The 14,099-nt window shown below is 48.5% G+C and overlaps 6 protein-coding genes across 6 annotated transcripts; 3 read left to right on the forward strand and 3 right to left on the reverse strand.

The window, feature by feature from the left end:
- Nucleotides 1-587: 587 nt before the first annotated feature.
- N7489_002942 (ribonuclease P subunit p30 family protein) lies at nt 588-1,586 on the reverse strand (the record flags this gene model as incomplete). The annotated part of the gene is made up of 2 exons (XM_056708697.1): nt 588-1,435; nt 1,511-1,586. The coding sequence occupies 2 exons, from the start codon at nt 1,584-1,586 to the stop codon at nt 588-590; spliced, it is 924 nt and encodes a 307-aa protein (XP_056572999.1).
- Nucleotides 1,587-2,015: 429 nt separating this feature from the next.
- Nucleotides 2,016-3,239, forward strand: N7489_002943 (casein kinase II subunit alpha/alpha'; the record flags this gene model as incomplete). The annotated part of the gene is made up of 4 exons (XM_056708698.1): nt 2,016-2,130; nt 2,239-2,612; nt 2,670-3,089; nt 3,141-3,239. The coding sequence occupies 4 exons, from the start codon at nt 2,016-2,018 to the stop codon at nt 3,237-3,239; spliced, it is 1,008 nt and encodes a 335-aa protein (XP_056573000.1).
- Nucleotides 3,240-4,204: 965 nt separating this feature from the next.
- On the forward strand, nt 4,205-7,798 carry N7489_002944 (valine--tRNA ligase; the record flags this gene model as incomplete). Its single annotated transcript, XM_056708699.1, has 4 exons — nt 4,205-4,459; nt 4,510-4,632; nt 4,723-6,738; nt 6,792-7,798. Exons 1-4 carry the CDS (start codon nt 4,429-4,431, stop codon nt 7,796-7,798), a joined length of 3,177 nt encoding a protein of 1,058 aa, XP_056573001.1. The 5' UTR covers nt 4,205-4,428.
- A 705-nt stretch (nt 7,799-8,503) lies between these two features.
- N7489_002945 (uncharacterized protein) lies at nt 8,504-9,586 on the reverse strand (the record flags this gene model as incomplete). Its single annotated transcript, XM_056708700.1, has 5 exons — nt 8,504-8,719; nt 8,770-8,964; nt 9,020-9,319; nt 9,383-9,438; nt 9,511-9,586. The coding sequence occupies 5 exons, from the start codon at nt 9,584-9,586 to the stop codon at nt 8,504-8,506; spliced, it is 843 nt and encodes a 280-aa protein (XP_056573002.1).
- A 510-nt stretch (nt 9,587-10,096) lies between these two features.
- On the reverse strand, nt 10,097-10,508 carry N7489_002946 (uncharacterized protein; the record flags this gene model as incomplete). The annotated part of the gene is made up of 4 exons (XM_056708701.1): nt 10,097-10,133; nt 10,191-10,201; nt 10,266-10,313; nt 10,380-10,508. 4 exons carry the CDS (start codon nt 10,506-10,508, stop codon nt 10,097-10,099), a joined length of 225 nt encoding a protein of 74 aa, XP_056573003.1.
- A 1,009-nt stretch (nt 10,509-11,517) lies between these two features.
- On the forward strand, nt 11,518-13,941 carry N7489_002947 (uncharacterized protein; the record flags this gene model as incomplete). Its single annotated transcript, XM_056708702.1, has 12 exons — nt 11,518-11,849; nt 11,900-12,025; nt 12,072-12,163; nt 12,217-12,278; nt 12,355-12,455; nt 12,503-12,935; nt 13,009-13,123; nt 13,186-13,452; nt 13,519-13,636; nt 13,691-13,730; nt 13,777-13,822; nt 13,871-13,941. The coding sequence occupies 12 exons, from the start codon at nt 11,518-11,520 to the stop codon at nt 13,939-13,941; spliced, it is 1,803 nt and encodes a 600-aa protein (XP_056573004.1).
- Between the last annotated feature and the right edge of the window lie 158 nt (nt 13,942-14,099).

Raw genomic sequence — 14,099 nt, forward strand, 5'->3', positions numbered from 1 at the left:
CCTCGAGATGGAGTTGACTACGAACGACAGTTATTATAAAGCCTACATAGGTAGCTATCTATGTAGGTAAACTTCGGATCACACTCATTGAAACAGAGGGGTTTCTACCTATAGAGAATCGATTACAAACAACTCATGGATGTGCATTGATGACCTGGTAGGGAATACTGAAATCCGTCCATATAACCATTCCAGCTATCCATGGGTATACTTGGATATTGTAGACAAGTCCCGAAAGCCACCGAGCAACGGGACCATCGTAATGACGGCTATGTTTCACGTTTGAAAGTGAAGGGCAACAGTAATCAATACACCGGCTCATCAATATTATTCAAGAGACGACAGAATATCTCCGAGTAACATATTGTTTTGCTCTTCAGCGGCGCGTGCATCACCATGGTGTATTGGGGAGCGTTTTCGGTCACAGCGGTTGCTCAAAGGTCTGGGAGTGTTTCGACAATCTCGGCTCACCACTTGACACTCGCTAATAGTAGACCAGAATATATTAATATCGCTGGATTCTGCCGGTGGCAGAGGAACGGACTCCCTCAGTCACGAAAATTTAAAGATGCCGCAGCAAGTTTAAATCAAGTAGTATTCTCCCCTTTTGCGTCAAACCGTGCTTTCTTGGCCCGTCTTTTGATTTCTCGCTTAGACAAAGGCTTGTCAGCGTCTTCGGGGACAGTCTCGGAACTAATAGAGGCTTTCCTTTTGAGATTGTCCCCTCCAGTTTCTGGCTGCGCGGGTTCTTTGGTTTTCGGTGCGCCCTTTTGCTTTGGCGTGGGTCCTTCAGGTTTCGCTTTCTCCCCGCCATGGACGATATCCACTATGCCTCGCCAACTGGTTCGCCTCAATTTGGCCAAAGCGGTCACCTTCCGTGACTCTTCGCAGACTGCTTCCTTTCCACGCTCTTGTGATAAACCCCAGACACAGGCAAGATTGATCACGTCCCACGGGGCTCGTAGACTCAAAGCTCTCCTTGCTTCGCTAGACACAATGATGCCTCGACCGCGTGTCGCGCGGATCAAGGATGTTGCATTCCCAATGAGGTTTCTTCGCGCATCAAGCCCACTCCCCGTGATCCCTGGCCCATAGCATATTTCTATACGGACTCCACGTGAGATTGCCGCGGACAGCATTTTGAATTTGAAGTGGTATGGAAGTCGCACCGAGAGATCCACGGAGATCACGTCGCATTCCAAGTTGGTGCACGCATTTAGAAGTGACTTTTCATTTGTAGGACGGAGAGCAACAAGGTCGTACGCTTGACTCAGGGCGGCTAGGCGCTGATTCTGCGCGGGGTCGGCCAGAGTCAGGTTCAACCGGGTCAGCAGTTGGAGGGATTTCGGCGCGTTTGTTGGAAGAGGAGGTGCAGCGAGAGTTGGGGGAAGCTTCCCGTTGATCGTTTGAGACAGGGCAATAGTAGTGTAACCAACTGAAAAGTCAGGTCAGTCCCTCATGTGCTCTTAACTGCCGGATCTTGTGCCGCAGAGCGGAATGAATGACTTACGTTCGGCGAGGAAATTCAGAGTGTGGGGCACCTCCGGGTCATCGGGGCTGTAAGGTACATTCAGGTCGTAAAACATGGTGGGTTTAAAAGAAGGCCAGCCCTGCCCGTGGGGATTATTGCTTGACTTTTTCAGCGCTCTTGGTCACATCGAACTGTCCCAAAAAGGCAACCAGAAAATCTACCGGATTAACAGAGGATCCGTCACTATTCGCACTAACTGCTTTGGGTCGGGTCCCCACAAAACCTCTCTGATCCCGTGATCTCAGGCGGAACGGTTCTCATTCTACTGATCATATCACGACAATATCTCACTTCGTCCATCCCATTGCTCAAGGCCTCTTGCGAGCACTGCGTTTGGGCTGAATAGTCGCTGGGCCTGTTGCTACCTGTATCATCCGCCAACCTAATCCCGGCCCCTCTCTCCGTCACACGGCCGCGCCCCTCGTGACCCCGCCGCACATCTCTCAATTGTGGGCGCGCTCGGAAACCGCCTGTCATCGTCAAGATGGCGCGTGTCTATGCCGATGTCAACGAGCATATGCCTCGGTCCTACTGGGATTATGACAGTGTCAACATCTCTTGGGGTGTCCTTGAAAATTATGAAATCGTTCGCAAGATAGGTGAGAAATGATCAAATCCTGTCCTTTTGCGGGATGTCGGAGATAGTTGCCGCAAGCTGTGGACTGCAGGTATGATTTGAGAACAAACGTTCTGACTATCTACTTCAGGTCGGGGAAAGTACTCTGAGGTTTTCGAGGGCATCAATGTCGTCAACTACCAGAAATGCGTTATCAAGGTCCTCAAGCCTGTCAAGAAGAAGAAGATCAAGCGTGAGATCAAGATTCTGCAGAACCTCGCGGGTGGACCCAATGTCGTGGCTTTGCTGGACGTTGTTCGCGACAACCAGAGCAAGACTCCTAGTCTGGTCTTCGAGGCGATCAACAACACCGACTTCCGCACACTGTACCCCCGCTTTTCCGATTACGATGTTCGCTTCTACGTTTTCGAGCTGCTTAAGGCGCTGGACTTCTGCCACAGCAAGGGTATCATGCATCGGGATGTGAAGCCCCACAATGTCATGATTGATCATGAAAAGCGCAAGGTTAGTGGACTCTATCAATTGCTTGTGGTGGGAAGTCATGGTACTAACATATCATAGCTTCGTCTGATCGATTGGGGTCTGGCTGAGTTCTACCACAAGGGCACGGAATACAACGTCCGCGTTGCATCTCGCTATTTCAAGGGTCCCGAGCTGCTGGTTGATTTCCAGGAATACGACTATTCTCTGGATATGTGGTCCCTGGGTGCTATGTTCGCATCCATGATCTTCCGTAAGGAGCCTTTCTTCCACGGAGGTAGCAATACGGACCAGTTGGTCAAGATCGCCAAGGTTCTTGGCACCGAGGAGCTCTTCGAGTACTTGGACAAGTACGACATTGAACTGGACCCGCAATACGACGACATCCTCTCCCGTTTCCCCCGGAAGCCGTGGCACTCATTTGTGAACGCTGAGAACCAGCGTTTCATCAGTGACGAGGCCATTGACTTCCTTGACAAGCTTCTGCGCTACGACCATGCTGTAAGTTGTTCTAACATCTGTATAAGGTGTCCATACTGACCTATCTTGAAGGACCGTTTGACTGCTCAGGAGGCCATGGCACACGCATACTTTGACCCAGTGCGTGCCGATGCAGCGGCCCTTAGCCACAACAATGTGACACTGCCCTGAATCCCTCCCGCGTGAACTGTCGATGACCACGGCTCTGATCTCCTTGCTGCGATGCACGGTTTCCAAGTTCTCCACATGCTGCCGTCAAGATTGCGTCGGGCATCACGACAATTACGTATCTTTTGCATTTGAAAATATTCCGATATGAACGGCACAACGATGATCGAAAAACATGAAATGGCCTTGGTCTTCGTACTCCCTGCTCCTCTTTCTCACCCGTCTTTCGAATGATGGGCTGCAGCAAACGATCAAATCTTGAATGAAGACGACGTTGATGACAAGACATCATGACATTTAATTTGCTGGGTCCCTCCAAGCCTCTTATCGCCTAGGTCGTTTGGCATGTCAATGAGCGTGATAAACCAACGTCTTAGATGGGGAAATCACTCTTCTTTTTCATCTTTTCCTATTTGTATAGCGCTGCTCATGGGTTTCCTTAATTGATCTCTCCCTTGTTAATTGAATTGGTGTTTTGGCCTTTCTGCTGGGTGCTTCGTTTTTCAAGGGATGCTTTTTCCTAAGACAACCCATTGCATTTTCTTAACGCTTCCATATTTATGAATGAAACATTGGACGAAATTCTCACAAAAAGGGATGAAGAACCCCTAAAATCATATGGATTGATTGAACATCGTAGGTAGGGTTCTTATATAGAGGTTCTATACATACGCGTACAATATGAGTCAACCCATCTATAGAATGGTATCATATATATAGACTCGGGACCAGACCAGACCAACAAAAACTGATACCAGGTATAAATAATCACAGTAAATAATCCCAATCTTCCAAATCCTGTTCCTATAGATGTAGCCTCAGATCACCCGTTGGCTCCGGCGTATCACGTGAGGATTATCGCAATGTCTTTCTGGCCGAACAAATAAAAGAAGAGATGAATTGCAAGCAAAGAACGTCCAAAAAAAAGGAACATAAGATACCCAATAATACCTAATACCCCGATGAATGTTGACTGCCATATAAACGCGCTTCATTGAGCCCGCCGACTCCACCGAACCTCCCACCAAGCCCCGCGCTCTCATTCGTTCATTCAGCGTGGGAAATTTAATTGCCCGCATTTCGCACAACCACCCCTCCTTATACCTCTCCATCTCTCAAGATACTTATCCGGCGATTCGTGGCGCGATCGGCGCCTTGGAGATTTACTCCTCAATATCGTGCATTCTCAAGGATGGCTCAAAACTCTGCCTCCCAAACCCCCAGTGAGTTTCATGACTCATTCTCGGATGTCGCAGAAGCTTATAGTGAACAGCGGGTGAGCCTACGGCTCCTGTGACCAGCGCATCTCCCCAGACCGCCGATACCACCGCAAAGAATCCCCAGGGTCAGCAGGACGGACCTGCCGAAGCTCCCAAGGTGAAGACCGAGAAGGAGTGTATGTTGCCGCCAAAATCTATACTGGGAACCTTTCTCGGAAATCGTTGTTATATCATGAGCATTTGCTGATACTTTTGGTGATTCCCAGTGGAAAGAGAACGCAAGAAGGCCGAAAAGAACAAGAAGTTTGAAGAGAAGCAGGCGGCCAAGGCCAAGGCTGCCGCCAGCAAGGCCGCAGCTCCCAAGGTCGAGAAGAAGGCGAAACCCGAGAAGGACAAGACCGCCGATGCCTACGACCCCGTTGCCATTGAGACCGGTCGTCTCGATTGGTGGGAGGAGCGTGATCTCTTCAAGCCCGAGTTCGGACCTGATGGCAAGGTCAAGCCGGAAGGCTCCTTCGTCATCCCCATTCCCCCTCCCAATGTTACCGGTTCTCTTCACATGGGCCATGCCCTCACCAACGCTCTCCAGGATACTATGATTCGGTGGCAAAGAATGAAGGGCAAGACTACCCTGTGGCTTCCTGGAATGGACCACGCCGGTATCTCGACCCAGAGTGTCGTCGAGAAGATGTTGTGGAAGAAGGAGAAGAAGTCCCGCCACGACATTGGCCGAGAGGCCATGGTCAGCTTGATCTGGGATTGGAAGGATGAATACCACAAGAACATCAAGAATGCCCTGCGCAGACTTGGTGGTTCGTTCGACTGGAGCCGTGAGGCCTTCACTATGGACCCCAACCTGTCATCTGCTGTGACCGAGACCTTCGTTCGCCTCCACGAGGAGGGTATCATCTACCGTGCCAACCGCCTGGTCAACTGGTGTGTGGCTCTGAACACCTCTTTGTCCAACCTCGAGGTCGAGAACAAGGAGATCGAGGGCCGGACGCTTCTCGACGTGCCTGGCTACGACAAGAAGGTCGAGTTCGGTGTCCTGACTCACTTCTGCTACGAGATTGACGGAACCACTGAGCGCATCGAAATTGCTACCACTCGTCCCGAGACCATGGTTGGTGATACTGGTATTGCCGTCCACCCCGACGACAAGCGCTACCAGCACCTGATCGGCAAGAGCGCTCGCCATCCGTTCTTGGACCGTCTGCTCCCTATCGTTGCTGACCCCGAAGTCGAGCCCGAATTCGGTACTGGTGCCGTCAAGATCACTCCTGCCCACGATTTCAATGATTTCAACCGCGGTAAGGCCCACAACCTGGAGTTCATCTCTGTCATGAACGACGACGGTACCTTCAACAAGCACGCTGGTCCCTTCGCTGGCATGAAGCGCTTCGATGCCCGTTACAAGGTCATCGAGGACCTTAAGGAGAAGGGTCTGTACGTGAAGTGGGAGCACAACCCCATGAAGGTGCCTCGTTGCGCCAAGTCCAACGATGTCATTGAGCCTATCATGAAGCCGCAATGGTGGATGAAGATGGAAAGCCTGGTTCAGCCTGCCATTGATGCAGTTGAGAAGGGCGATATCGTTATCCGCCCCGAGTCCGCCGAGAAGAGCTACTTCCGCTGGATGCGCAACTTGAATGATTGGTGTCTTTCCCGTCAGCTCTGGTGGGGACACCAGGCTCCTGCTTACTTCGTCAAGATTGAAGGCGAGGATGGCGATGACAGTGACGGTAACCTCTGGGTCACTGGCCGCACTGAGGAAGATGCTCGGAAGAAGGCCGAGGAGAAGTTCCCCGGCAAGAAGTTCTCTCTGGTCCGTGATCCCGATGTTCTCGACACTTGGTTCTCTTCTGGCCTATGGCCCTTCTCTACTCTGGGCTGGCCCCGCAAGACCCACGACTTCGAGAACCTGTACCCTACCTCCGTTCTGGAGACCGGTTGGGATATTCTCTTCTTCTGGGTTGCCCGTATGATCATGCTTGGTCTCAAGATGACTGGTCAGGTACCTTTCCGTGAGGTCTACTGCCACTCACTCATCAGAGATTCTGATGGCCGCAAGATGTCCAAGTCTCTGGGCAACGTTATCGATCCTATCGATGTTATGGAGGGTATTCAGCTGCAGAGTCTTCACGACAAGCTGCAGTTGGGTAACATCGCCGATAAGGAGATTGCTGCTGCTACCAGATACCAGAAGAAGGCCTTCCCCAAGGGTATCCCCGAGTGTGGTGCCGACGCTCTCCGCTTCGCCCTTGTCTCTTACACCACTGGTGGTAGGTTTCATCTCGTGTCCCGCTAGATTCTATTTACTAATAATGATTTGCAGGAGGTGACATCGCTTTCGATATCCAGGTCATTCACGGCTACCGTAAGTTCTGTAACAAGATCTACCAGGCCACCAAGTTCGTCCTCGGCAAGCTGGGTGATGACTTCAAGCCCCAGGCTGGTGTTAAGAAGACTGGCAATGAATCTCTTTCCGAGCGCTGGATTCTGCACAAGTTCAACACCGCCGCTAAGGAGATGAACGAGGTTCTTGAGCAACGTGACTTCTCCAACTCTGCCCAGATCTCCTACCAGTACTGGTACTCTCAGCTGTGTGATGTGTTCCTCGAGAACTCCAAGTACCTGCTGGCGGACGATGCCTCGGCCGAGACCAAGGAGTCTGCCAAGCAGACTCTCTACACTGCTCTCGAGGGTGCCCTGACCCTGATCCACCCCATCATGCCGTTCGTCACCGAGCACCTGTGGCAACGTCTTCCCCGCCGCGCGGGCGACGAGACCATCTCGATCATGAAGGCCAAGTACCCCGAGTACATCGCCGAGTTCGACGACCCCGCCGCCGCCAAGGCCTACGAGCTCATCCTCAACACCTCCAAGGCCATCCGCTCGATCCTGTCCCAGTACGACGTCAAGACCCAGGGCGATATCATCATCCAGACCTACGACGCTACCAGCCAAGAGACCGTCTCCAAGGAGATGACCACCATCAAGTCTCTGGGTGGTAAGACCCTCGGCGAGCTGTCCCACCTCGGCCCGGAGAACAAGACCCCTCCCTCTGGCTGCGTGGTGGCTGCTGTCGGTGCCGAGGCCGCTGTCTACCTCCGCGTCTCCAAGGAAGTTGCCTTGGAACAGGAAGAGAAGGCCAAGGCTAGCCTTAACAAGGCCCGCGAGACTGTTCGCAGGTCCCAGGGTATCATCAACGGCCCTGGCTGGAAGGAGAAGGTCAAGGCTGAGGTCCGTGAGCAGGAGGAGAAGCGTCTGCGTGATGCTGAGGGCGAGGCTGCCCGTCTCGAGGAGCAGATTAAGGAGTTTGAGAAGCTGCGCTTGGAGTAAATTGTCTGTTGGATAGATTTAAACAAAATATATCAATTGATTCCCTTTTTTTTCAAATTGTGATTTTCCACTGTAGACTCATCCCTAGATAAATATATACATCCATGCAGCAATATATATTAGACGGCGTAGCGGCGTTAATATATCCAGCTAGGACATACAATCTTAGAAAACACATACAAACAAATTTTTTCTGCGGAGCAAAATTATGTAGAGACCAAAAAAAAAAAAAGAAAGAAAGAAAGAAAAGAAATTCCATGTTGGATATGAAAGCCAATAAAAAAAAGTACCTTTGCTAACATTTAATTTAACTAGCAAAAATACCAAAAAATAGTTTCCCTGGGAATCGAACCCAGAACCTTTCCGGAACACTTGCTTGAAGCAATTGTTAACGGAAAATCATAACCGCTAGACCAGGAAACTGTTAGATGAAAGGCATAGCCATTATTGACATTATGAGGCTAGTCCACTGGATTTTGTCAATCCACATTAATCAACTTTGGGAACTTGCTACCAAAACCGCTGAACAGTCTATCCACCAACTATATCAACATGTAAACCCAAAAATATCTAGAAAGCAACGCAGTCTATCTGTCTTATATGTCAAGAGGCTTTGCCATTGAATCCCCCCAGTGATTCAACGATTGTCAAGCTAAACCAGCGTGTCAATATAGAATTTCAACGTATTCCCTTGCATGCAATTCGTCAAGTATCGGGATCTCCCTCAGTATCCTGCGGCGTCCCATTTACCGGGTGGGAATTGCGCCTTCTCACCTGCTTTTTGTGAGTCCATAGATACACGCTGACAGTAATGATCGCCAAGATGATTGTAGCAACAACATAGATCCAGAATTGCTTAGATATTCTGAATTCCTCGGTTGTCCCATCGTCAAACTTGAACAAGTTCATTCCAAAAATAGACTATTAAAGGGTGAGAACAAACTCCATTCCGGGGGTCTCGGGATACTTACCGACACAAGGCTTGCAGGTAAGTATATAAGCGTCAAGATGGTGACCACCTTGACCGTTGCATTGTCATCAAAGCTTTTAGTTCCAAGCTCGAGCAGCTGTTGATTGGCGTTGAGCATGCGGTTGTTTAATTCAACCATTCGGTTGTTGAGGTCGAGCATCTGGTTGGTCATCCTGAAATCCAGCCCTAATGTAGTCTGCATGCCTGTCAGCCAAGGGCGTAGCTGCCATGTTCTGGCAGTTGTTGGTTACCATATTCAAGACATCCTTGACCTTCTCCTTTAGGACTTCTACCCCAACAAGAAACCCCTGGACACGATCTTTGTGGTATGCCATACATGTGGCAAGTTTTCGGAAGCCATTGTCTGCATCGGTGTGCTGTGAGCCCAGAATACTGCTCAAATGACCTAGTTTCGTGAGAGTTTCCAATATGACCCTCAATCTGTATGAAGTGGGCAAGAGAAGGTCGCGTGTGTTGTGAATGGCCGTTAAGTTGCTGTCACCTCCGGCGGTCAAATGTGGTCGATATTTCTCAAGATAAAGCCTAGAGATCTGTCACTCTAAAATGCAAGTCAGACAAGCCGAGGGGCAAATATTGTGGACACAGATACTGACATGTCTATCCATGTTCTTGGAACAAGCCGTTGTCGTTGAAAACAGTAGCAATGAGTCTATCTGGTGTATCAACTATAAGGTGGAAATGTCAGCACCAGTTTAGCCTTTTCAAATAATGCCAGACTGACCATGGCTCTGGTAAAGAGAAATGATGGCCGGATCATCGTGGAGACAAAATGTAGGATACGTAGAATTGGTGACCATCTCCTTGGATTAAAGTAGACGTTGAGGAAAGAGTTGAAGAACTATCGCTATGAAAGGTTACCACTTTAAATATGAATTTCAAGTCGCCAAAGCAGCCTTGTAAAGGAAAAAGAAAAGAAAAGAAAACGAAAAAAAGATGCCTTGCCCGGTCAAGCTTAGGGCTCATTGATGCAGCATAGTAAATCAGGCAATACATAGAGACGGTTTACGCCCGACTCATGGCAATCTTGCACCCCTGAAATACAGATCATTAGAGAGCTGGGCTGCATTAACCACTAGCTGGATGCTCTGGATGAGACCTAATTTCCATAGTGTATGTTCTTCTCCTATTACGCCGACGCTGAGAATGGGGTCGAGAGGGCCGAGGTAGGGCACAGCTCCTTAGATCCTTGTAGGCCAAAATCACGATAACAGCTAAGCCGCAAGGCAGATTTTGCTATAGTTTCATCAGAGAAAACGATTTGAATGCTGACAATGAGTTCTAGAACCTTGGCCAGACCTTCTTCTTCTTCAGTTCCAGTTGACCCGTACATCTTCGCAGAGGTCCCTGTCCAAGTCAAATATCAGCAACCATTCAGACGGCTTGTTTGAGAAATCTACGTACGCAATCTCATGCTAGAGTTGAAGGAAATCACCTTAGCAACGGGCAATCCATATTATCTTCAGACGGAAGACTTACCTCTTTAACTTCTCGTTTTGCTTGGAAAGTAATTAGGCCGCAAAAGTACTGCGAGATATGGTTAGTTTAGCCTTCACACTGAGCTTGTACGGGGGATATCATCGTAATGCTCACTACGACTTCGATTTTCCGCCCGAATATCTCATAAAGCCTATTCTCAAGCTTTGCACGGCTAATATAACCGCTTATTCCTTCTCTGAGCGTGGTGGAAACCAATTCAGTTTGTGGGTATCTTGAAGACATTTTGAGGCTATGTTTGGGGATTCGAGGCCAAGTCCGGAGTACACCTGGGCATAGTGTGGATTAGGACACAAGATCAGAAGTCGAAGATTTAATAGGATCAATAAGGATAGCGACCAGATTGACAGCAGCACCACGTTCGGGGGTTCCCGAAGAGCCCCTTCGTATAGCCCCAAGGCGATGGCAACAATCTACCGTATTTTTAATTTAATTGACATATGTCACCCGACGCCTATCATCGGGGTAATTTCAATCAAGACCAACTGTGGCTGTGATGCTCCATCTCAGCCAATTATTATCTTTCCAGCCGGTCTTCTTATGCAAGCTCTTCCATATCGTAGTCGATGCATGCTTGCTTTCTACGCGGCATACGCCCATAGGTGCATATTATATTGTCTTTGGTTTTCACGCATGCTCGTGAGGGGTAAAAAGAAACGGAATCGCCTGGACTTCGGGGATCTATTCACATATGGTGTAGTTTACTCCTCATGTCTAGCATTAACATGTGGGCAAGCCATATTTTGGCTTGAAAATCTCCGTAGAGTAAGATATCCCGAGTAAACATGGGGTAATTCTGGAAATCGACTATCAAAGTCTAAATCCCAACATCTTTCTTCCGCAGCTATCCGTAATTCAGCTTCTATATTCTCGAAGTTCGTCCTAGGGCGAGCTTAGCGCAATTTATCACAGAGGGCTTCTGATGTTCGGAAGATGTCAGATCAACTGTCAAATCCACTGCGCCTTGGCGCTAAGATGATGAAAATCCATACGAGAGGATATTTGCCCAGGTGAAAATTAGGAGGCTCTTATAAAACCCCCGTCAGACGTGTATTGACTCAGCAAGAGGATTTCTCGCCTGGGCCCAGGATTCGTGCTTCTATTTATCCTCTCACCAATTATTTCCTCTTGCTTTGCTGTACATTTCCTTTTTCTACGCCCTTTCAAACGTGCTGATTGGCAAGGCTGCAAGATGAATGAAGAAGCGCAACCTTCGATTCCCCCAACGTAACACATGACCCTCCAAGCCCTGTTCCTTGAAGCAACTTCTAATGACTTTCAATCAATCAGAATAGACAACCCACTCGCCAACCAAGAACCCGCCCAATTAGAGGCCGAGGTTGAGGAATTTCATAAGCGTGTTAATCTCAACGGCGTCATCGATTTGGAAATTCTTATCAGGGGCGCAAGGATAGCACAACGGCGATGGGGTGATGCTCCGCCCGGGTTCACCCCTGCGGAGTACGAGGCTATAAAGAACGAGAATTCGAAGAGTTATCTGTCGTTCTTACAAACTAGGGGTCTTCTCGTGACTGTTATGGCCACGGCTTGTGCGGCAATCACACAGTATGTCTTTCTGTTAGCCAATCGGGAGAATCTTTTGACACTTATAATAGGGGATGGCAGCAATCAACAATCAATTCCAGCTCTCTCTTTTTAAACTGGGATGTTGATTTTGACCTCCAAGACAAGCTTGTGATTGGATTCATCAATGCAGCTCCTTGGCTTTTGGGAAGTCTGATGTACGTGCTACTCAACATCTGACTGTTTATACTCTAACAACCGCAGAGGGACATGGTTGAGTGATCCGCTGCAAGAAAGGTTTGGAAGACGCCCAGCGCTCTTCATTTCTGCTGTTTTCTGTGTCGCTCTTGTGATAGGTAGTATTTGACCCTAAACCTTCCATGGCGATTGATCCCAATATTGGACACAGGAACGGCTCGTTGCACTACTTGGAAGACACTCCTCGTCTGCCGAGTACTTCTTGGTGTGGGAGTATGTTGACTATTTTTCCTCTCGTTTCCTATTCCCATCCCGTTTCTCGTTCTTACTACCTGACACCTTCCGATAGATCGGATCAAAAGCTTCCATAGCTCCTATATTTGCCGCCGAGGCAGCACCCGATCGACATCGAGGTAAAGTCTTGATGATGTGGCAACTTTTCGATGCACTGTACGTCCGAACTCTCTCCACAGACCATTATCTAACTGGTCATCTAGTGGAATATTTCTCGGTTTCTTATGCGCCCTAATTGTAATGGACAGTTGGAGAGTACTGCTCGCGACCGCGATAATCCCCGCCATCGTCCTTTTATTTTTGGTGTTCATGTGTCCCGAGTCGCCGCGATTTCTAATACAGAGGAATCGATATCCCGAGGCATACAAAAGCCTCCTTGAGCTCCGAGGAACACCCATTCAAGCTGCCCGTGATCTTTACTACATCCATGCACAGCTTCAGACCGAAGCTGTGACAGTGTGGGACCGTCACGGTGGGAACTCATGGTGGTCAGAGGGAGAACAGATCTATGCCTACCAAAAATGGATCAACAAAGGCAATTTCTTCAAGCGGATGATGTACCTCGCCACCGATAAACGAACTCGAAGAGCATGCACGGTTGCTTCGATCGTGATGGCGTCACAACAACTATGTGGTGTAAGCTCTCTACACCTCTCGAATATTCTGTGGTTGCACTTGGCTGACGCCTGGTCTCTCTTTAAACTGACAGATCAACGTTTTAACATTCTATTCCTCCTCAATTTTGCATTCTGAGCACGTTAACGCGGGGGAACCGAGTGAAGGCTTGTTTCCTAATGCCACGGCCGTCAAATGGTACAATTTCGGTACGTGATTATGAAAAAGATACCTTGACAAGACAAGGATTCAACTAATTCGCAACAAAAAGCCTTTGGCCTAGCCAATTTCCTGTTTACTTTCCCTGCATACATATACATTGACTTGCGTGGACGCCGACCTCTGCTACTTGTCTCGTTCATTGGGATGTTTTTCAGTCTGGTCGCATTTAGCGGCTTCTTCGAAATTGCACACCATGACACTCGGTTAATCCTAGTCGCAGTATTTGCCAGTGTATTCTTTGTGTTTTTCTACTCAATTGGTGCTGGACCTATTCCTTTCACACTGAGTGCTGAGGTATTTCCTCTATGCGTGCGCGGTATATTGATCCTCTTCTTCACTTTGCTACTTTGCTTCTTTGCTATCACAGACTAACGAATAACAGAGGTGGGAATGAGCTTTAGTGTCATGATCAATTTCCTTGGTCTTGGGCTCTTAGTACTTTTTGTGCCTGAGTTGACCAAGGCATTTGGGCGCCAGGCACATCTTCTCTTCTTCTTCTCGTGAGATTACCATTTCCAATGTCTCATCCGCTTATATACTGACTATGGATATAGAGGCATGAACGTATTGACACTCATCCTGATTTTCCTGCTGGTTAGTCTCTGTTTCTTCTATTCTACGCTTCATGCTAATATTCTAGGTCCCCGAAACGAAGGACGTGTCACTAGAGAACATGAACTCGATATGTAAGGTTTCATGCTCACCCCAACTGAACTGTGCTGATAATATCATAGTCAACCGCGCAACGAAAGAACAGGTCCTGATTCATGCGCCGCTCTTGGAACCCCTATACCCGAAGACATAATGCCAAGAAGACAGGGAGAGTACGACTCTGGGAAATATGAAATGAAGAGAATATATTTGAGAATGGGAATATGCAGATAGTGCCTTTTGTCAATATCAATGAAAAGAAAATGTACATTAGCAGTCAAATCCTTCAAATCGAACGACAGAACGACAGCG

This window comes from Penicillium chrysogenum, assembly GCF_028827035.1.
Source record: "Penicillium chrysogenum strain IBT 35668 chromosome Unknown utg000001l_segment0_segment0, whole genome shotgun sequence".
Classification (NCBI taxonomy): Eukaryota; Fungi; Ascomycota; class Eurotiomycetes; order Eurotiales; family Aspergillaceae; genus Penicillium; species Penicillium chrysogenum.